This window comes from Heterodontus francisci, unplaced genomic scaffold (genome assembly GCF_036365525.1).
Source record: "Heterodontus francisci isolate sHetFra1 unplaced genomic scaffold, sHetFra1.hap1 HAP1_SCAFFOLD_157, whole genome shotgun sequence".
Lineage (NCBI taxonomy): Eukaryota > Metazoa > Chordata > Chondrichthyes > Heterodontiformes > Heterodontidae > Heterodontus > Heterodontus francisci.
This window is the reverse complement of record NW_027140118.1, coordinates 1,940,613-1,964,041: the sequence shown is the minus strand read 5'-3', so window position 1 is coordinate 1,964,041 and position 23,429 is coordinate 1,940,613. Positions and strand designations below refer to the sequence as shown.

Here is a 23,429-nt window from a genome sequence, read left to right as displayed (position 1 = left end):
ATCTCTCCTGCCCTCCGTCCTATCACACATCTTAATTTTATTTCTTCTTGCCACCTTCTTTTCAGTTTCTAATAAAAACTATTTCATTTCTAACCTTTTCCAGTTCTGATGAAAGGTCTCAGACCTGAAATGCTAACTCCGTCTCCACAGATGCTATCAGATCTGCTGTGTATTTCCAGCACTTTCTGATTTAAGGTCAGTGTTTATTAGGTTGCCTGAGTGTCACATTATTAACAGTGACCCCAGAAAATGACAGTGTTGGCAGAGAGATCCTCAGATTAGATTAGATTAGATTAGAGATACAGCACTGAAACAGGCCCTTCGGCCCACCGAGTCTGTGCCGACCATCAACCACCCATTTATACTAATCCTACACTAATCCCATATTCCTACCAAACATCCCCACCTGTCCCTGTATTTCCCTACCACCGACCTATACTAGTGACAATTTATAATGGCCAATTTACCTATCAACCTGCAAGTCTTTTGGCTTGTGGGAGGAAACCGGAGCACCCGGAGAAAACCCACGCAGACACAGGGAGAACTTGCAAACTCCACACAGACAGTACCCGGAATCGAACCCGGGTCCCTGGAGCTGTGAGGCTGCGGTGCTAACCACTGCGCCACTGTGCCGCCCAGTACTTTCATACTGCGTTCTCTTAAGTATTTGAGAAAGTCTGAGGAGATCTTGCATGTATAACATAATTTATATAGGTTCTTTGCTGAGTATCAGTGCTTACTGCAAGTTCCTTGGTTAGCGCTACCATTTCTCAGTATGTTCATGTGTAAGTGCCACTGTTTACAGGATCGATCAGCTCCTCACAGATACAAGATATTGACCCAAATATCTTCAATCCCCACCATTCTGTGCATGTGTTTCAAGTTTCTCTGACAACCAGTTGCTGTCAACACCCATGGCTCATACTGAAATTGTCAGTCTGTGATATCTGCAAAACACACCTCAGGGGGACAAGTCTATCAGATTGGGAAAGTACCTGACACATCCTCAGAAACCAAAGAGTGTGTGGCAATGTTATGGGGGATTTACCTCGTTTCAAATCATTTTTGTCCAGATTGACAATGCAGTTTGTGGAATTATTTTATTAAATGTCCATTTCTGGGGAGTTTTTGTTTCATTCTATGTGAGATCCGGAGGAATTAATCATTTGAACATTTTCTACCTGTGATAACTTTACAGTGGCTGCTCAGCTGTGTTCATTTATTGATCTGTTTTAGTTCTTCAGACTCTTTTCATTACCCAGATTTACTTTCATTCCCAGAGAAATCAGGCTGACATTAAATGTTATTTATTGAGGTACAGTGGACAATTTATTGAAGCAACTGTCTACCTTCAGATCCCCTCTTTGAATTGAATCACAGCAAGTTAACTACTGACATTGACACAGGCTGCATTTCCAGTGATCGGATCGCAGCGAGTTAACACTTTACATTAACACAGGCTCAATCCTCCTGATTGTATTTGATTCTTAACAGTATTCCTGCTTCATGAACCTGGACAGGCAACATCACATGGGTTCTTCTATTTTAAATTAAAACCTCAGCGAGAATTGATGCTTTGGTGTATCTGACTTTGCTGATTGAATTGGACTCAGAGTGATTTATCATGGCCTGTTGATATTGTGTGTTATACATTTGGAAATTGTACACAGATTACAGATATTCTGTGCTGTGATTCAGTTTTTGTGATAAGAGGTACGTTTACTTGCAGACACTAAGCTGTCAAATATTTCCAATGAATTAATGATATTGCCCAGAAATTCTTCCCCCGATACTTTGTCCTTTTGGATTTTAAACAACGTAATTTCAGATTCCGAGTTTTAATATGCTGCTGCAGTATCTTGACATTACAGAGCAGCAGGCAAGAAAAACGGAAGCAGAGAAATCACCACAACGCCAGGTGCTTCCTCTCATTTCAACAGAACAGAAAAACACACAGTGGCTGTTCTGAGGTTCTGCAGACTGTGAGCTGCTTTTCACATATTTCGGCAATGGAAAGCCGTTCCTGACTCCAAGTGATCACCTTCCAGAAAACAGATTCCTTTGTTTTAGAGGAAACACATCACATCCCTCCCTGTATAGTTCAACGATGGTGAACATTCACAACTTATGATGACCACTCAGTGTCTCAGTGTGTTCTGCGTCTCTCGACAGTCTCAATTAGAGATCACATTTCCTCAAATATTTGGCAGTTTTCCCAATAAAGCTGCACAGTCCTTATATGGAGTGCAGCAGTTTTGAGAGGAATGTCTCAGATACACTCTGCTGTTCTACAGTGGGCAAATACAGCAAAACTGAGCAGAAAAGCAGTGATTGCTGTTTTGCTGGTAATGGTGGTAATGGTAATCGAGGTGGCTGCCCTGGGCAACAAGTCAACATTTGACCAAGTGTCTGCCGAAGAAGATTACTTTCCTGATCCCATCATATTCCCATTTGCCACTCTCTCCGAAGTTATTTATCTATTGTGTGTATGTATTTATATTCAATTGCAACCTAACCACATTTCTCTATGACATCAACTTCTTTAAAAAGTCAAAATATTGCAGATGCTGGAAATCTAAATCATGAACTGAAAATGTTAGAACTACTTAGTAGGCGAGGTAGCATTTTGAGAAAGAGAATTTTCTTCAGAACAGGAAAGGTTTGTGCTGTAACAGTGTTTCAGTAAGGACAGAGGCTGGGAAAATGGGAACAGAGGAAGGAGATAAAGAGAGAAACTGTGATGGGGTGGAAGGCAGTCGTGATTAAATGAAGAACAGAATCATTACCAGAACCTGCTGTCAAAAACAAATGGGGGCAGTAGTTCCCACGTGTTTATTTTTGAAGTTGATGCTGAGTCAGAAAAATTGAAACAATGTGGGCGGCTGAACACAGAGGGGTCAGCTCTGAGTGGGACAGGGAATTGTAATGGCAAGTGAATGGAAGCTACTGGGCATAATGGAAGAACTCAGCAAAGCAATTGCAGAATGTATGCTTCATCTCCATGGTGTTGAGGACAATTGTTAAGAAGTAATGCATTGATTAAACAAAAACAAAAATACAAATAAATCACTGTTTGTGGTCCTGACAGTTGAAGGAGAGAAGGTGAAAGGGCAGGTCATGCATCACCAACACTTGCCTGGGGAGGTGACATTGGAAGAGTAGTGGGTGTTTTGAGTGAAGGAAGAGTGGGTCAAGCTGTACCTTCAGAATGCTGAAAATAGAGCAGAGGATGTCTGGTGGGAGCATTGTGGTGAAGTTGGCAGAAGTGATGGAGGATATTTCATTGAATGTAGAGTCTGGTGGAGTGAAAGTTGAGGGTAAGCGCAACTTCATTATGGTTAAGGAAGGATGGAAGGAATGATAGTGGAACTGGAATGGAGAGGTTCAAAGGCTCTTTCAGCCACGGTGGCATAGAGCTAAATACACTTCATTCTAAAGCACACTTCTAACTGGAGAAGAGTAAAGGAGAAGGTGGAAAACAAGATCAACAACTTCTTATTTATGAGGTGTCCTTACATAGTTAAAATTTCCAAGTCATATTATCAAACACAATTTGATAGCGAGCAGCGTTAACAGATATTAAGTCAGATGACCAAATGCTTCGTCAAGGTGGTAAGTTTTAAGCAGCATCTTAAAGGAGGAAAAATATGTAGAGAGGCAGAGGTTTATGGTGGGAATTCCAGAATTTCGGATCTTGGCAGCGGTGGAGCGATTAAATTTGGGAATGCTCAGGTATCCGGAATTGAAGGAGGACAAATATCTTATAGGGCTAAAAGAGATTACAGAGATAGGGAGAGAAGAGCTCATGGGGAGATTATAAAATAAACGTGGGAATTTCAATATTGTTTAGGTGTGTGACCAGAAGCTAATGTGAGTGTAGAGGTGATGGATGAACGTCTCCTTGCGAGAGTTGTATGTAGGCAGCAGAGGTTTGGATGTCCTCAGGATGACTGAGGATGCAAACAGGGAGTTTGGCCACGAATGCATTGGAGTACTCAAATCTGGAGGTGAAGATGGGGAATTAAATGCTGCACTCTCTGGATGAAAAATGAATTGTCAGTTAAAGGAAAAGAGAAAGAAGAGATTCATTACAAATTCCAAATCAAGAATATAATCTCAAAACAAATAGAAAGCAGAGTGCACAGGGAGAATTGGAAAAGAATACAAGAAGGACAAAGGGAAAGCATGGAAAAGATTAGCAGCTAAGAGTAAAGGGGTTCAGAAATCTTGTCAAACATATACAAGTAAAAATAAAGGAACGGTGCAGCCGATTATGGAGAAGCAAATAAATATTCCTGTCGAGGCAGAGGGCGTGACTGAGGTACAGAATGAGTAATTTGCAACTGCCTTCAAAAAGGAAGAGGCTGAAATTAATGTCCCAATCGAGGAGAGGGATGCAGATATCCTGCATAGGATAAAATAGATGGGAACGCGTTGCTAAACAGTTTGTCACTAAATGTCGACAACATCCCTGGTCCAGATGGGAAGCATTCTGGGAGATAAAGGAAGCTGGGTTGGAGATAAGATCAGGTCTGACCACAATGTTTCAATACTCCTTGTACATCGCACTGGGGCCAAAGAACTGGAATTTGGCAAACGTTAGACTCCTTTTCAAAACGAGAGGAGAGGGTAAACCATGTGACTACACGCTAATCTGTCTAACCACAGTGAAAGTTGAGAGATCTACTAGAGGCCTTCATCAAGGACAAAATTAATTCTCACTTGCAGAAGCATGAGGTAAGATGAGAAAAACATCTCGGATTTATAAAAGGCCAATCGCGTGTAACTTAACTGATTGAGTTCTTTAATCAAGTCAGAGACTGAAGTAGGCCTTGTGTATTTGGGCATCCAATGCTGACGAAGTACCTCATAACAGACTTATTCAGAAAATGGGAATGCATATTATTAAAGGGAAGATGTCAGCTCGAGTAGTCGATTGGGTAAGAGATAGGAGGGAGGGAACAATGGTGAATGGATGCTCTTCTGACAGGCGAGAGTGACTGTTGCCCGGGGGTTCGTCTTAAGATTATTGTTCTTACTTTCTTCATGCAAGTTACATAGACTTGGGTTTAGAATGTATAATTTTTACATTTGTGGATGGTGAAAAACATGGCTCTGCATTAAATCGTGAATATTATAATCGCAGACTTCAGGGTAGACAGTCTGCTGAAATGGGCAGATCAACGGTAGATGCAATTTATTGTGGTCAAGTCAGAAGTGATGTTCATTGTGACAGCATCATGTCAATATAACATAAATAGTACCATTTGCAGGAGGTGCAAGAACAGAGGGACAGGGGAATGCATGTTCATAAATCTTTAAGGATTGCAGGGCAAGTAGAGAAGCTGATTGAGAAAGTGTACGAGATATTTGATTTGAAAATGGGGTTATTGAATTCAAACATAAAGGGCATCAAGCTGCTACTTAATAGATCAATTGTTATGACTCAGCTGTCGTCCTGTGTGCAATTCCGGGCACGAATACCTTGGAAGAATTTCAAGGCCCTGCAAAACGTACAAAGGAGGATTATCAAGAAGGCACCACGGGTGAGGGAATTCATTTACAGGGAGAGAACAGTGGCGCAGTGGTTAGCACCGCAGCCTCACAGCTCCAGCGACCCGGGTTCAATTCCGGGTACTGCCTGTGTGGAGTTTGCAAGTTCTCCCTGTGTCTGCGTGGGTTTTCGCCGGGTGCTCCGGTTTCCTCCCACATGCCAAAGACTTGCAGGTTGATAGGTAAATTGGCCATTAGAAATTGCCCCTAGTATAGGTAGGTGGTAGGGAAATATATAGGGATAGGTGGGGATGTGATAGGAATATGGGATTAGTGTAGGATTAGTGTAAACGGGTGGTTGATGGTCGGCACAGACTCGGTGGGCCGAAGGGCCTGTTTCAGTGCTGTATCTCTAAACTAAAAAAAACTAAACAGAATTCAGGAGCTTGGATTTTTCGAATTGGAGCAGGGAAAGTTCAGTGGGATAGAAACATAGAAAATAGGAGCAGGAGTAGGCCATTCGGCCCTTCGAACCTGCTCCGCCATTCATTATGATCATGGATGATCATCCAACTCAGTAACCTGTTCCCGCTTTCGCCCCATACCCTTTGAACCCTTTGGACCCAAGAGCTGTATCTCACTCCTTCCTGAAAACATATAATGTTTTGGCCTCAACTGCTTTCAGTGGTAGCGAATTCCACAGGCTCACCACTCTGTGGGTGAAGCAATTTCTCCTTCACTCTGTCCTGAAAGGTTTACCTGCATCCTTAGACTGTGACCCCTGGTTCTGGACTCCCCCAACATCGGGAACATCCTTCCTGCATCTACCCTGTCAAGTCCTGTTAGAATTTTGTAGGCTTCAATGAGATTCCCCCTCACTCTTCTGAACTCCAACAAATATAATTCTAACCGACTCAATCTCTCCTCATACGCCAGTCCCGCCATCCCAGATCTAACAGAGTTCAAAATAATGAGGGGTTATGGTAGAGTAAGAATGCGAACTTATTTCCTCTCATGAATACGTTTGTCATCAGAGATCATGGCCAGGATTTTACTGGCCCCCAGAGGCGTGATTGGAAGCCGGGAGGGGTGGGGAGGGGGCACGGAGAAAAGCGGTGTGTGACAAGGGACTTGGCAGGATGGGGATCCCAGCGCCTCCCCATCGTCCAGTGATCCTGGAGGCAGCATAGACCGACAAGAGCCTTCTCGCCCAATGGCAGATTGAGGATCTTCAGTGGCCAATTAAGGGACAATTATGGGATCATTCCACCGCCGCTGGGATCTTACCAGCAGCGATGTCCTCCACCATATAGAGAGGACACCTTGTAAAACGAAGCATTCTCCCTGTGGCCTTGTGGGTGCGGTGGGGCGTTGCCTCCTTCATGGCCAATTTGTGACGCACAGAGCACCCCCACCAGGAACCAGTTCATTCCCTGGGACCTCCCTCCACCTGCAGCACAAGAAAACCGCCCAGGCCCTCTCGCCGGGGCCTTGCGTACTGGCTCTGGTGACACCGCCTCACCTACCTCTTCTCTGCGGTTCCAGAGATGGGCCTGGGTCCGAGACCTTCTGTCGAACCGGAAGAATAACTAGAAAGGTAGTGAAGAGACATTTCTTCACACTAAGGCTTGTTTAGATCTGGAAAGCACGACCCGAAAGAGTGATGATATCAGATTCCAGAGGAATTTATAAAGACAATTAAACAAGTGCTTGCAATGGAATAATTTCCAGGTTACGTGAAAAAGCTACATATGTGACAATAAATTAGACAGCTCTTTCAAAGGGACGACTCTGACTAAAGTAGCCGAATGGCCTTTCCTGTGCATCTATGAATCTATGATCTGGACGCCAGATCAGTGATTCATTTACTTTTCAAACTGTCACACGTCATTATCCTCGCAGGATAGGCTGGTAGTTGGAACCTGGGTTCATTTTATCCATTTATGGTCACATTTCGTCTCATTGGTGTATTTTACCAGCTTGTAATTCACGGTTCACACAAGTCAAAATCTATTGGTTATTTGGAAGAAAACATTTTTTCTGCAGAAACTTCTGTCAAAGAATTAATTTCCACAACAGCCAGAGTTTCAGAAGCTGCTGCAAGGAGCTCTTAGTGTCTGAGAACTGCGTTCGGGTAATGTTCTGTTCTCATCGCTGTACCCAGCGCCAGAACCATGATGCAAACCTTCCTGACCCTGTCTCTACTGCAGCTTTTGAACTGTAAGTTACAGATTTTTGAATGCATTATGTTATTTACTGATACACTGATTATTATTACAAGATGTATATTATTAATCTAATTATCATCTTTAATACAGAACCCATTCAGGAGATGTAGAAAGTAAATAATGCTTTATACATTTTAATTTTCTTGTGTAGAGTTTAATGAAATATTGGCACTTGTTTATTGCCTTCTACCAGCCGCTCGTACAGAGCAGACTGGCGTTGAAAATCTCATGGGTCGATTTAAGCAGGGTCTGTTAGAAAAAGAGACACTTCGCTGTTAGAATAGAATATGTCAGTGTCTGAGATCAATTTACGTAAAACGGATCTATTTTATTTTCAGTTGTCATTCATTGGGATGGTATGAAATGGATACTGTGTAATATAATTTGTAGTAGTTTCATTTACTACAAATTTTGGATTGAATGTTTCAATTTTAAGTTCTTTCAACTACAAATAGGAATAAACCCCTATTTATATAAAAATGCCTTGCGCTTACATAGCGCATTTTACGCCGTCAGGACGTCCCAAAGGGCTTTGCTGTCAATTCGATATTGTTTTGTAGTGTTGTCCATACTGTAATATAGGAAACGTGGCTGCTAATTTACACACAGCAAGCGCCGACAAACAGCAATGTGATAATGACCAGAATACTTTTTTTGTGTGTGACATGTTGATTGAGGGATCAACATTCGCCAGAGCACTGGGGATAATACCCCTACCCTTCCTCCAAATAGTGTACCTGAAAGGGCCGACGGAGCTTCGCTTTAACGTCTCCTCCGATGGAAAGAATTTGGGCAGTGCAGCACACCCTCAGCACTGCATTGGAGTGGCAGCCTAGATTCTGTGCTCAAGTCTCTGGAATTAGACTTGAACCCACCATCTCCTGACTCAGAGGCGAGAGTGCTAGCAATTGAGCTATTGCTGACAGTAATATTGTTTTGGTTACAGTAAACGAGTTTGGAATATTCTACATCTAATTAACAGGTATTTTAAATTCCCAGTTGAATTTGTATCGAACACAAAGACTGCGGGAGTTTGTTTTATATTTCCCCCTGTGTTTCTTATACTGACACAGCCAGCTGGAATTGACATTCTAATCTGAGTATTTAAAGCGAGTCTGATAGAAGTAGAGCGCCGTCTTTGTTTGAATAGAGTGTATCAGAGTCAGGTGTAAGTTATCTCACTGAGTGCAGATCACCAGTCAAAACTACATCTACTGCCACCATGAACCGCCACACACATTTCTGAAACAGATGTTTCTCAACACAAGTGTTGTCTGCTCTCCTAGTGATACAGTTCATGAAACTAAATATTTTAAAATAATTTGTTCAATGTTGAAGTGTTACCTTCAATCTATAATAACCACTCAACTGGAGGTGGAACCAATATTTTTCAATTCGTTTTCATGATTAGTATAGTTATCAAGAGCACTCTGCAAAAAATGATGTCACTGTAAGTTCCTAAATCATTGGGGAATTTGCTCTGTATTATTGATCAGTTAGTGATGATCTTCAAAACTAGTATCTTTTATATTAAATTAATTATTCTATTGCCTCCATTTTTTTGTACAGTGCCTGAAGATAGTTAAGTTTTCCCAATCACATATTTTCACACAGTGTCATGTTGTGTGTAAAGAGTTAGCGATATTGTTCTTTATGATTGTTCCAACGGCTCGATATTTGTTGTTTTATTCCATTGATGATTCCATTCTGTTTCTCACTATTTCCCGTGAGTGTTTGGTTACATTTATCAATCTCTGTCTGTTACAAACTTTATTGGTTTACTGACAGGCCAGCTTAGTCCCAGTGTTATCAGATACTTGATGTGTTTAACGAATTGTATTTCCGTGAATATTAACTAATTGGATCGTAAAAGCCTGTTCTGTGGATTATTTAAAGAAAATTGTATTCAAGCCACAGAAAAGATAAACAATGAATTGCACATGACTCCCTGTATCCGTTTCTCCAATCGCTAGTTGCTCAGAATCATTTTTAAAAAGCAGGCATGCTTTATGACAAAAAACACTGTGATTCATTGCGATCATATGAAGCGAATATTGAAATAGTTTATCTCATTTGTAGAATTCACGTTGAATACGAATCTTGGGCTGTTGGTTTGATTTTACATTCCATCAATATTAAATAGGGAACAATTATCCATTCTTTTGCGATCAAAAAACATTGTTTTTATAATATCTTGCATCTTATTAACACGTCTTCTAAATTCCCAGGTGGGACATGTGCAGAATTTTGATTTAAATGCAAAATTGAAAACAAATATCGTGGCAATTTGTGTTATTTGGTCCTCTGCGGCACTCGTACCGACACAACTGACTGAAGTTGAAATTCTAAGCAGATTATTTAAACACAGCAATCTAGCAGTAGAAAGTGATCACAGTGAGAATAGAAGGTCTCGGGGTGTGGGGTCGATGGTAATGCAGGGATTATAGAACAGCAGTCAAAGCTAAATCTACTGCTGACCGAAGCCACGCGGGCATTTCTGTCCCAGTTATTTCACAGTAGAAGTGCTGTCTGACCCTGTGTGATATACTGAGTGGAACTGAAATGATTTAAATAGTTTGTTCCACGTTCGAGTGTTGTACATGATCTATAAATATTGTATAATGTATTAACTGTAGGCAGAACCAATATTATTTCAATTAGCATTAGTTATTACTGTCATTGTGAAGTGCCGTTCCCAAAGATAATGTTAATGAATATTCCAAAATCTCTGGACGATTTTCCATTTGTTATTGTTTACTTAATGATGACCTTGAACTTTAGAACTTTGTATTATAAATTCTCAACTTATTTCACATATTCATATGAACAGCGTCAAGTAATAATTAATGTGACAAAGTCTCCTTCCACATGCTCCTTTTATGTAAAGCATCGTGAAGTGTTTAATGAGATATCATGAATAGTCTCCTTCCACCTGCTCGATAATTTTGCGCAGTTTTTCTGTCGATGATTCGATTCAGTTTCTCACTGTTTCCAGTGCGGGTTTGGTGACATTTGTTAATGTCTATCGACAGCGAATGCAGGTTCACGACAGGGAAACACTCCCTTAATGTTATTACAGACTTCCATGATTAATTTTCTTTTGGTTTTGTGAAAGGGATTGCATTCTAAAATTCTGATTTTTAAGGTAATTTGAGAATATTTTCTGCAAGCCATAGAACAGAGAGAAAGTATGAAATCTATCTGACTCCCTGAAACTTTTTTTTAGCTATTGGCCCCAGATCAAAATCAATTTCTGGGGAATGTGCATATTTATTTTGATTTGTAATTTATTGAAATCGCACAAGTGAATATTGAAACAGTTTCCTTAATTTATAAATTTGTCATTGAATACATTCTGTCCTGTTTGATTTTAAGTTAATCAAATTCAAATAAGGAACTGTTATTCATTTTTGTCGCCAACAGCAAAAACGAATCTAATATTTGTCATCTGATTAATATTTAATTGCATTTCCAGAGATAATTTGAGTTAAATTTTGTTTTATTGCCAAAATCGAACAGAAATGCGGCAAGAGTTGGTTTTATATTGTTTCCTGTGGCTCTCGTACGGACGCAGCAGACTCGAGTTAAAATTCTAATCAGACGTTTAAAACGGAGACTTCTGGAAGTAGAAAGTAGTCAGTGTTACAATCGAGTGTATGGGAGTCAGAACTGTAGAATACTGGGATCTGCATCCAGTCGACTCATCCCACATTGAGATTTCTGTCCCCGGAATTTCTCAGTGAAGTGCCATGTGCTGGAGAGAATTAGATTAAATAGTTTGTCCAGCATTTGGAATATTCAGAAAGGGCAATAAATATTGTATAATATATTAGCTGGAGGTGGAATCCATATTGCTTCATTTGTACTGATTATTAATAGAGTTATCAATTACACCCTCCAAAAATTATGCTCCTGGTTTCGAGGGATTTGGCCTATGAAAAATATTATTTCATCACCGACAATCTTCAAAACTATGTCTTTTGACATTAAATCATGATTTCGATTTCATACATTTATATGCACGGTGTTGTGTAATAATTAGTGTTTCTCAGTCTCTTTCTACATGATTCATACATTTGATGTACTATTTAATATCCAGACGTATTTCTGAATCTCTTTCCACATGTCCCATACTTTGTATATGGTGCGATGCAGTGTTTAATGAAAGATCCGGAGTTGTCTCCCAATCTCTGGGAAAAGGTGGGAAAGTTGATCTGGGGCAGTAGATCATCCATGATCGTATTGAACGGCGGAGTAGTCTGGGTAGGCAGCATGGCCTAATCCTACTCCTATTAAATTCTTTAATGTCCTTCTACATGTGCCATACTCTGGTCACCTTGTGGAACAAATTCTGAATTTATTTGCATATAGAAATTCAACAGAGAGTGCACAGAACAATTTTTCTCGGTACTGTAAATGTTCGATGCGTGTTTGGTTATTTCGAACCGTGGTAACGTTTCTTCAGACACTCGTTGATGTGTTATGGAGATAGATTGCTAAACGTTACTGATAATAGTATTGGCACACAGAATCCGGATTGTTTAATATGACTTCCTTCTGTCCAGTGCTTTGCTTGTGAGTGTAAGCTACAATAACTGTAATTCTATCAATTAATTTGCTTCTGAAATCCACAAGACCTCAATTAATTGTGGAAGTAGTTCAAATTGGACCTGAAATAGTTTGATATAATATAATTATTTTGATTCTTGACCCATCTAATAATCTGCCGTTCGAAGCATGTCCTCATAAACTCTCTGCATTGACTGTATTTTGTATCCCCTAAACCACCGCTGTCCCTGGTTTTGTAAATCATTCAAGAGTTTAAATTTTGGGCTTTGAATATCCCACGTTTGTCCCGTTTCTGTTCACCTCCTTTGAGCTAATTGTTATTTATAATTAATATTTCTATATTACTGTTTGTCGTAATACGGTACCATAGTAATTTAACAGATGTATAAATTGTTAAAATAACTTAACAGTTTTGCACCAAACCCATTAGTCTAAACATCAGGAAGGTAACGGTGCGAACACTGAAATCTAAGGCGTTGGGATCCGGGAGTCAGTGACAGCGGGACTGTCCATGCCAGGAGAACAGCAGCAGAGTTTTAGATCAGCTGAAGTTTACCTAGGGTAGGAGGCCGACCAGAAGAGTGTTGGAATAGTGAGTATATCCTCTGCATATATCGGAGATTTGAAAAACGGTACACAGAAATGCATTCAAACTTTTTCAAGAACAATAATGAGAGCAGTTAGAAACTGCGAGGAAGGATCTGAGAGCAAAATGGAGGAATCAGCAGAAATGAGGAGTAGTGCAGATAAATGGAAAAATAGTATTGATTGAGAAAGGGGATTGACTGAACATTTCTCTGAGACAGCAAGAGATAAACAGGCCGAATAGACAAGTATGGGTATCTCGGTTATAATTGTTTAAAATCATTTTCGGGATATGAGTTCGCTGGCCAGGCAGAATTTACTGAACAACCCTAGTTATCCAGACAGGATGACGGGGTGTTTTCTTGAACCACTGTCGTCATGTTGGCGACGTTGTCCTCCACCCATGTATTGTCTATCCCTAGTTTCCCTAAGAGGGTGTTCGTGGGCTTTCTCCTTGAACCACTGGATTATTTGGAGAAAAAAATCCCACGTGACATGGATGGTTACAGGCTGAAATGATAAATGCATGAAGAGTAGGGGAAATGAATGAGTGGATTGAAGACGATTCACGGACTCTACAGAAACACTGAGACTGGAACCGTTTTTCAGTAAATACTGAAAGATTATTCCCCCCCTCCCCCACGTCTGTCATTGGGTGACTGGAAAAGGGGAATTTGTGGGAACTGACTATTATCAGGGAAAGTTAGTAGGAATGCTCAGGCTCCAGGACTGGGAGGAAATCACACACTCTTTGCATTCCAGAATTAGGATCATTAAGAGACCAGTGAGATATAGTTGGGAAACAGTAACACATTCAAAATTACTCGGGAAGCACAGCTGAGGACAGGAATCCGTGTCCCGTTGTCTATAATATATCACCAGAGTATACAAAGAGACAATAATACATGGGAGATATAATTTCACCAGGGAGTTGGGGAACAGGTCAACACACCGCCTGTAGTATATAATTTTAGTTTAGTTTAGAGATACAGCACTGAAACAGGCCCTTCGGCCCAACGAGTCTGTGCCGACCATCAACCACCCATTTATACGAATCCGACTCTAATCCCATATTCCTACCACATCCTCACCTATCCCTACATTCCCCTACCACCTACTTATACTAGGGGCAATTTATAATGCTCAATTTACCTACCAACCTGCAAGTCTTCTGGCAGGAAACCGGAGCACCCGGAGAAAACTCACACAGACACAGGGAGAACTTGCAAACGCCACACAGGCAGTACCCAGAATTGAACCCGGGTTGCTGGAGCTGTGAGGCTGCGGTGCAAACCACTGCATCACTGTGCCACCCCATGTTGCGAATAGAAAAACACCTGGAGATCTGTGAGACACATTGTGATCAGTGGGATTGGGATCAGGTCAACACACCGTCTGTAGTATATAGTGTTGAGAATAGAAAAACACCTGGAGATCTGTGAGACACATTGTGATCAGGGGGATTGGGTTCAGGTCAACCGAGTAACTGAATTTTTGAAAAGCAGAAACGCTTAACCAGTAAACGGGGGGACCATTGATCGAACATCATTAATGGGTAAAAGAACAGGGCACGTCGGCGATGGCAGGTTACAAGAGAATCAGAACTGCAGGAGCTTAGTGAGAAACAGTCAGCACGGAGTTAGGAGGCTGACAGACCGTTAATCTTGTTCTGTTTCGTTTGAGGAAGCTATGTAATTTATTGAACGACAGAATAGCCCAATTACACGTTTACAGATACTTTGAAAGTTACAGGTGGAAGAATTTGCAGTAAATTGAAAGGCATTGAAATCTACCGCAGGATCGGAAAATCTTTAACTTGTGTTGCCATCCCTTCTCGAACTTTAGATCGGAAAGCTGAATTCACTGACAGTGCCATCAGTGTGGGTTTAAAAGGGTATCCATCACTACCCTCTTCTCAGGGTATCTACATACGGGTCATCAATGATCAGAGCACCATCAGCACAAATTTACAGGGCGATTGGGAATGGGAGTGGCACTAATTAGACTGCTCTGACGAAGAGACAGCATAGGCACCATGGGCCGAATGGCGTCCCTCTGTGCTGTTTCATTGTAAGATTCTATAAGGGAGAGGACCATCACCATCGCCTTCTCAGGCACCTTCACACTGGTAATACATGCAGCCCACCCACCGTCAGCACAAGGAGAGAGTGTATCTGGGTGTCAGTGTGTGTATATGTGAAAACAATTCTGGATATATTTTATCCCATTACCAATATTAATGTTGTGCAGAAACTGTATTTTCTGTTTTAAGGAATGAAATCACAGATCCCGATATAATTTCTTCTGCAAGGCACGGGAATAATGACCCTGCAGTTAGTTGTATTTGTGTTTTTTCTTTCTGACAGTTTCATTCATTTCTTGCCCCAGTGAACTCTAATGGTTAACTTCTCATTTCAGGCAGACCTGGGAACAGTAAGGCTGACCCGTCAGGTAATCGCCCTTTATTTTCACACTATCTGCTTTCTCTCTGCTCTAATCCATCCCATTAAATATGAAGCTTGGGCGAAAATCTCAGCATTTTCTTTGATCACGGATTAACCCGCTGCCCAGTTGAGAGTCAGAAAGGGAGGGTGTCCCTCATACTGTGACTGAAGATCTTTAATTTTAGCTGAGAGATGACTGCTGCCTTCATGCAGAGGGACAATAACTGAGGGTCTCTGAAGAGCAGAGTGTGAACGATCAGCTCCACTGACACTGCTGCCGGTCCAAAGGTCCAGCTAACCAATCTGCACTGACATCAAGATCACATCACCATCCAGCCCTGTCTTCATTGGCTGTACTGGGTGCGGGTGCAATTTCCTCTGCTCTTTCCTGGTGCTGGGATCTCACTGTGTTCGTCCAATGAGTTCTGAGCGCGTGAACATGTGATCATTACAGCCACGCCCATCTCCCCACTTCTGCAGGTTCGAACTATTCTGAGCCTGTCCCCACTCAGTTCTCATTGGAGCCGCTGTGTTGATGGGGATATCCGGCTGTCTCCCGATTCCCTGCTCGTTTTCACCGTGTGTTAGTATTTCCCTTCCCTTTTTTCGTGTGTAATATATACTCCGATTTTTATTAGTGTTCTGAGTGCAGACTGATATTCCTGTCAATTCATACCTGGTGAATGGGGAGGGTCTGTGCACTGGGAACCTGTGGGTTTAACACACGAGAACCGCTTGATATTTCTGATATTTTAAAGAGACGGAGAAGCTGAGACTGGTGAATGGGGAGGGTCTGGGCGCTGGGAACCTGTGGGTTTAACACACTATAACTGCTTGATGATATTTCTGATATTTTACAGAGATGGTGAAGTTGAGACTGGTGAATGGGGGCAGTCGGTGCGCTGGGAGAGTGGAGATTCACTACAGGGGGCAGTGGAGGACTGTGAATGACTATCTCTGGGACCTGCCGGATGCTGCTGTTGTGTGTCGGGAGCTGGGCTGCGGGACCGCGGTCTCTGCACCGGGCCGGGCTCACTTTGGGGAAGGGTCCGGACCCATTGTGACGTTGTTTGTAGAGTGTGGCGGGACCGAGGCCGCTCTGCGGGACTGTAAGTCAGCTCAATGGGATCACTATTCCTTGTCACACTCCAACGATGCCGGCGTCATCTGCTCAGGTAAAAATCTTTCTCAGTCTCTCATCTCCCGCCGTGGCTGTTAGATTCTGTGAAGAAGTGAAAGTAAAACAATCCGGGACGATCCATACCCGGAAAGTCAGATGATAATAATTCCAGTTATCTCTGGTTAGAATTAATGTTAATATTAGGATCACTGTTTAAAATTGTATCATTAGTATTATATTTAATAAACATTGTCCACCGGGAGCAGCCAATACCTGATACTCAGCACATTTACAATGCAGACAGTGCAGTTTCCATTGAGATTTTCCCTAGATCCGCAGTGAATGATCTGAATGGCTGGAAATGTCACAATCTCAATCCAACTCTCCATTCATCAACCCAGCAGCCGCTGCCGGGCATGTACTGTCAGCCCGGCTGTCCACCTGCAATGATCGCTTGGCCTCAGATCTGATATATCACACAGATTGTGAAGCTGAGACTGGGGAGCAGGGAAGGGAGGGAGGGAGGGAGGTTCCTCAGCCTCGGGGAGCTGAAGTAATGGGTCCGCAGTTATTGTGGGAATCACAAAGATAACTGCTCTGGAAGATCCCGCAGCTACTTGCGCATTGCCATTTACATTTTGGCAAATATTGAGAAAGTGTGATGCACAGAATATTAAACAAAAGAGATAACATAGTTCAGGAAGCAGTTGCAACGATTAAACTCAACACCATTGAACTATTGGAAGAAAAGCGCCGAGTTTTCCTAAAATCCTGACCAGTTACTGTCAGGAGGATAGTGATCGACTTCAAGAAGACAAAGAGAGGCTGGTGAAATGGACGGACAGGTGGCAGATGAAATTTAATTCAGAGAAGTGGGAACTGGTACATTCTGGTTGGAACAAGGAGGAGAGGCAATATCACAGAATCACTGAACTGTTACAGTGCAGAAGGGGGTTATTCGGTCCATCATGTCTGCATGGGCCCTCTGAAAGAGAAATTCACTCATTTCCATTCCCCTGCCTTCTCTCCATAACTCTGCATCTTCTTCCTTTTCATATACTGTCTAATTCCCTTTTGAATGCTTCAATTGAACCTGCCTCACCACGTTCTCAGCCAGACATTCCAGATATTAAATACTTCCTGCATGAAAAAAGATTTTCCTCATGTCACTTTCGCTTTTTTTACCAAATGCATTAAATCTGTACCCTCTCCTTCTTGGTCCTTTCACCAGTGGAAACAATTTCTCTCTATCTATTCTGTCCAGGACCCTCAGTGTTTTGAATACATCTATCAAATCACCTCTCAGCCTTCTCTTCTCCAAGGAAAACAGTCCTAACTTCTCCAATCTATCTTGATAACTGAAATTCCTCATCCCTGGAACCATTCTCATGAAACGTCTCTGTATTCTCTCCAATGCCCTCACATCTTTCCTCAAGTGCGGCGCCCAGAACTGGATGCAATACTCCAGCTGATGCCGAACTCGTGTCTCATACAAGTTCAACTTAATTCCTTGCTCTTGCACTCTATGCACCTATTAATAAAGCCCAGGGCCGTGTATGCTTTATTTAACGCTCTCTCAACCTAGCCTGCCACCGTCAATGACTTATGCACTATTAAACCAAGGTCCCTCTGCTCCTGTAACCCCTTCAGAATTGAACCCTTCATTTGATATTTTATCTTCATGTCAGTCCGACCAAAATGAATCACTTCACATTTCTCTGCATTGAACTTCATCCGCCAACTGCCTGCCCATTCCACCAAATTGTCAATGTCCTTTTGAAGATCTGTACTATCCTCCTCACAGTTCACGATGCTTCCAAGTTTTGTATAATCTGCAAGCTTTGAAATTGTGCCCTGTACACCAAGGTTTAGTTCATTTATATATATATAGACAGGGACCTGAAGATTGAAGGATACATGGCATTTAGGAAGGGCAGGAAGCTAGGAATAGGTGGAGGGGTAGCTCTGTTAATTAATGATGGTATTAGCGCAATGGTGAGGGATGATCTAAGTTCAGGAGACCAGGATGTAGAAGCTGTTCGGGTAGAGATGAAAAATCATTAAGGCAAGAATTTGCTTGTCAGAAGTGGTGTCCAGACCACCTGACATTAACCACACTGTGGGGCGGGTTATAAATGAAGAAATGAATGGCAGCCTGTCTGAACGGTACAGTGATAATTAGGGGCGGAGTTTCGCCTAAATTTAGACTGGAAAAGTCAGATGGGCAGAGATAGCCTAGATGAGGAATGCATAGAATATTTTCGGGATAATTTCTTGGAACAGTACCTTGTGGAGCCAACCAGAGAGTAGGATATACGAGACCTGGTATTGTGCAATGAGGTAGGAATAATTAATGACCTCACAGTTAAGGTGCCCCTAGGTAGCAGCGATCATGATATGATTGAATTTTACATTCAGTTTGAGGGAGAGTAGAGTGGGTCCAAGACTAATATTTTAAACTTAAATGAGGGCAATTATGAGGACATGAATGCAGAGCTAGCTAAAGTGAATTGGCAAATCAGGTTGCGGGATAGGTCAATAGAGTTTCAGTGGCAGACATTTAAGGGAATATTTCAGATTACACAATTTCTCATATTTCAACGAGAAAGAAACATTCCAAGAGTGGGTCCCACCATCCGTGGTTAAGTAAAACAGCCAAAGGTCGTATCAAACTTAAAGAAAAAGCTTGTAATTGCGCAAAGATGGGAGGCAGGTCAAAAGATTGGATAAAATATTTTTAAAAAACAAAGGATGACAAAAATATTGATAAGTCAGGTAGCATTAGAGGACGAGAGAAGGCTAGATAGATATATAAGGACAGATAGTAAGAGTTTATATATATATATACATTTAAAAAAAAGAAAAGAGGTAATAAAGTGAGCGTTAAACTTATAAAATGTGAGTCTGGGGAGTTAATAATGGAAAATAAGGAGATGACAGATGAATTGAACAGATATTTGGCATGGGTCTTCACTATTGAGTACAAAAGTAACATCCCAGTTTTAGCTGTAAGTCGGGAAATGGAAGGGACGGAGGAACTCTGGAAAATTGCAAACACCAGGGAAAAGGTACTGAGCAAATTGTTGGAGCTGCAGGCTGACAAGTCCCCGGGACCCGATGGACTTCATCCTCGGGTGTTAAAAGAAGTGGCAAGTGAGGTAGTTGATGCGTTAATTTTAATTTTCCAACATTCCCTAAATTCGGGGAAGGTTAATTTAGATTGGAAAATAGCGAATGCAACTCCTTTAGACAGAAAGGGAGGGAAACAGCAAGCAAGAAACTATAGGCCAATTAGTTTAACACCTGCCTTAGGGAAAATGTTACAAGCTATTATTAAAGATGTTATCGCAGGGAATTTAGAAACATTCAAGGTAATCAGGCATAGTCAACATGGATTTGTGAAAGGCAGATCATGTGTAACCAATTGATTGGAGTTCTTTGAGGGAGTTACATGTGCTGTTGGTAAAGGGGAACTGGTCGATGTATTGTACTTAGATTTCCAGAAGGCATTTGAGAAGGTGCCACATCAAAGGCTATTGCAGAAAATAAAAGTTCATGGTGTAGGGGGTAACGTATTAACATGGATGGAAGATTTGTTCGTTCACAGGAAACAGAGAGTAGGCATAAATGGGTCATTTTTTTGGTTGACAAGAAGTAACGAGTGGTGTGCCATAGGGATCTGTGCTGGGGCCTCAACGTTTCACAATTTATAGAAATGACTTAGATGCAGGGACCGACGGTATGCTTGCTAAATTTGCTAATGACACAAAGATAGGTAAGAATGTAACTTGAGAAGAGGACATAAGGAGTCTGCAAAGGGATATAGATAGGTTAAGTGAGTGGGCAAAGACCTGGCAAATGGATTATAATGTAGGAAACTGGGAAATTGTCCACTTTGTGAGTATGAATAGAAGGGAAGCATATTATCTAAATGGTGAGAGATTGCAGAGCTCTGAGATACAGAGAGATATGGGCGTCTTAGTGTATGAAACGCAAAACGTTAGTATGCAGGTGCAACAAGTAATTAAAAAAGCTAGGAAAATGTCATCATTTATCGTGAGTGGAATTGAATACAAAAGTAGGGAGGCTATGCTTCAGAGACACAGTGTATTGGTGAGACCACATCTGGAATATTGTGTACCATACTTGTCTCCTTATTTAAGGACTGATGTAAATGCGTTGGAGGCAGTACAGAGAAGGTTTACTCTACTAATATCTGGAATGGGTGACCTGCTATGCGAGGAAAGATTTGACAGACTAGGCTTGCTTCCGCTGGAATTTACAAGAGGAAGAGGCGACATGATTGTAGCATATAATATCCTGAAAGGTCTTGACAGGGTGGTTGTGGAAAATATGTTTCCCCTTGTGGGAGAAGCTAGAACTAGGGGTCACTGTTTAAAAATAAGGGTCGCCCATTTAAGACAGAGATGAGGAGAATTTTTTTCTCAGTGGGTTGTGACTCTTTGGAATTCTCTTCCTCAAAAGGCAGTGGAAGCAGAGTGTTTGAATGTTTTTAAGGCAGAGGTAGGTAGATTCTTGATAACCAAGGGGGTGGAAGGTTATCGGGGGTCAGTGGAAATGTGGAGTAATCAGTTCAGCCATGAACGTATTGAATGGTGGAGCAGGCTCGACGAATCGAGTGTCCACCTCCTGCTCCTAATTTGTATGTTCATACGTATGTTCTTATTAACAGGGTATATCTGATGCATCCTCTTTATTAATTTAAACCCCTCCAGTATCTGAATTACCTCCTCTGTAACCATTGCCCGGGGTGCATCTTCTTCCTTGGCAAAGACAGGCGCAGAGAATTTAGATAATACCTGAACTATACCCGCTACCTCCATATGTAAATCCTCTTTCTGATCCCTCATCGACCCCACTCCTCCTTTTACCACCCCTTTACTATTTCTCTGTCTATAGAATACTTTGGGATTTCTTTTAATGCTTGCTGCCAGTCTCTTTTCAAGGGTACAATTAGAAAGTGGCTGCAGCCAACAGTCACCTGGGAGTATTTTTGATCAAATCGTTGAAGGTAGCAGGGCAGGTTGAGAAATTGGTTAATATTCAATGGGATGTTGGCCTTTTTAAGTGGCGGTATAGTGTAAAAAAGTAAGCAAGTTATTATGAACTTTTGTGGAACACTGGCTTCACCTCAACTGGCGTACTGTGTACAATTCAGGGCACGGGACATTAGAAGAATGTGAATGCTATAGAATGGGTGCAGAAAGGATTTACAAGGAAGGTTCAAGGGATGAAAGACTTCAGTTACAATGATAGTTTGGAGAAACTGTGGTCGCTCTCCTGAGAACAGAGAAGGCTGCGTGGAAATTTGATAGAGGTGTTCAAAATCATGAGGGAATAGACAGAGTAGATAGAGAGAAAGTGTTCCTCTTGGCAGAAAGGTCAATAACCAGAGAACACTGTTATAAGGTGGATGGGATAAGAACCAACCGTGACATGAGGAATAAGTTATTTACACAGCGAGTGGTTAGGATCTTCTGGAATGTTCTACCTGCGAGTCTGATGGAGACAGATTCAATTGTGGCTTTCAATATGGAATTGGACAAGCACCTGAAGAGAAAATCTTTGCATGGCTATGGGGAAAGGGCAGAAGCATAGGACCAGCTGAGGAGCTCTTGCTGATAACCAGCATGGACACAACGGGCTGAATGTCCTCCTTCTGTGTTGTAAACATTCTATGATTATATGCTGACTGTTGCATCTTGCTGGTCAGAAGCTGTCTGTCCAGTTTTTAAACCTAAAACTGTGAATGTGGTTTCAAGGTAATTAATTGCATACTTTGAAGGGTGATCATGACAGACTGTAGAAAACTGGCTGCAAAACAGTCAACAAAGTGTGGGTTAAAGGTAGTTATTCAGACTGGCAAAAGGTGAGAAGTAGTGCGTGACAATCCATGCCAATGAGCTACTGCTGTGCAAATGCTTTCTACTTCTCGGTCCATTCCTAAATTTACAGTGCACAACATTAAGAAGCGGCTGAGCACACTGCACATAACAAAGATTCGGGGCCCGATAACACTCCAGCTGCAGTGCTGAAGATCAGTGCTCTAAAACTAGCAACAACTGGAGCCTAGCTGATCCAGTACAGTTACAGCACTAGGATCCAACTGATACGGTGGAAAATTGCCCTGTTGCATACTTCCTCGAAAAGCAGGGAAACACTGACCAGTTCGCACCCAATCAACCGACTCCCATCAACAGCAAATCTTTCCTTGTGCTGGGTATGACTCCCCTTTCAACGTATCTCTCTGAAAATAATCCTCAATGTTTTTGTATTTTCTGTAGCTTTGTTAACCCGTATTGCTGTTGTATTCATTTTTCTATCTGTACCCCTGAATCCCATTGCTCCTCGACACAATTTAGTTTATCATTGTCCAAGGAAAATGTGTTCTCATTCTTCCTACCCTAATCTGTAAGTGTACATTTATCTGCATTAGAATTCACTTACAATTTCGTTAACGTCATGTATTTTATCACAATTTGCCTTAGTATTAACCATTGTGCCAAGTACATGTCATTAATGAATATTGTAATTGTATGTCCCTTTCCTGAGTCGAAATCATTTATGCAAAATATGATCAATAGTACTCCCAGCATCAGTTCTTGTCGCACAATACTTCTTGCACAGTTCTAACTGCCCAAAATACTTTTTGTTTGCACACAGCTGAACACTACTGTAGATGTGACCTGACCAGGATTTTTTTTTCGCTGTAGCATCATTTCTAGCCCCTTGTATTCCGTTCCTCCAGATATAAAGCCCAGCATTCCATTTGCTGTTTTTTTTTTTCTGTCCTTGCCCTTGATCCTGAAGTCTATTTTCCGTTTTTTCACCATTTCGAAAATACTGGAACATTTTAAATTCCAAATTGGACACCTCACACTTGCCAATATTGTAATAGTTTTACACAGTCACTTAATCTGCTTTTTTTCTTGTTGCAAATTTATGCTTAAAATATGCATGATTACAATA

General features: G+C 41.5%; 1 protein-coding gene across 1 annotated transcript in view; it reads left to right on the top strand.

The window, feature by feature from the left end:
• The first annotated feature begins 7,583 nt into the window (after positions 1-7,583).
• LOC137358856 (scavenger receptor cysteine-rich type 1 protein M130-like) overlaps positions 7,584-23,429 on the top strand; it is a 32,654-nt gene continuing 16,808 nt past the window's right edge. The window contains exons 1-3 of the mRNA XM_068025074.1: positions 7,584-7,713; positions 15,294-15,326; positions 16,180-16,494. Coding sequence (XP_067881175.1) covers positions 7,668-7,713; positions 15,294-15,326; positions 16,180-16,494 — 394 coding nt within the window. The 5' untranslated portion in view covers positions 7,584-7,667. The remainder of the gene's footprint in view (positions 7,714-15,293; positions 15,327-16,179; positions 16,495-23,429) is intronic.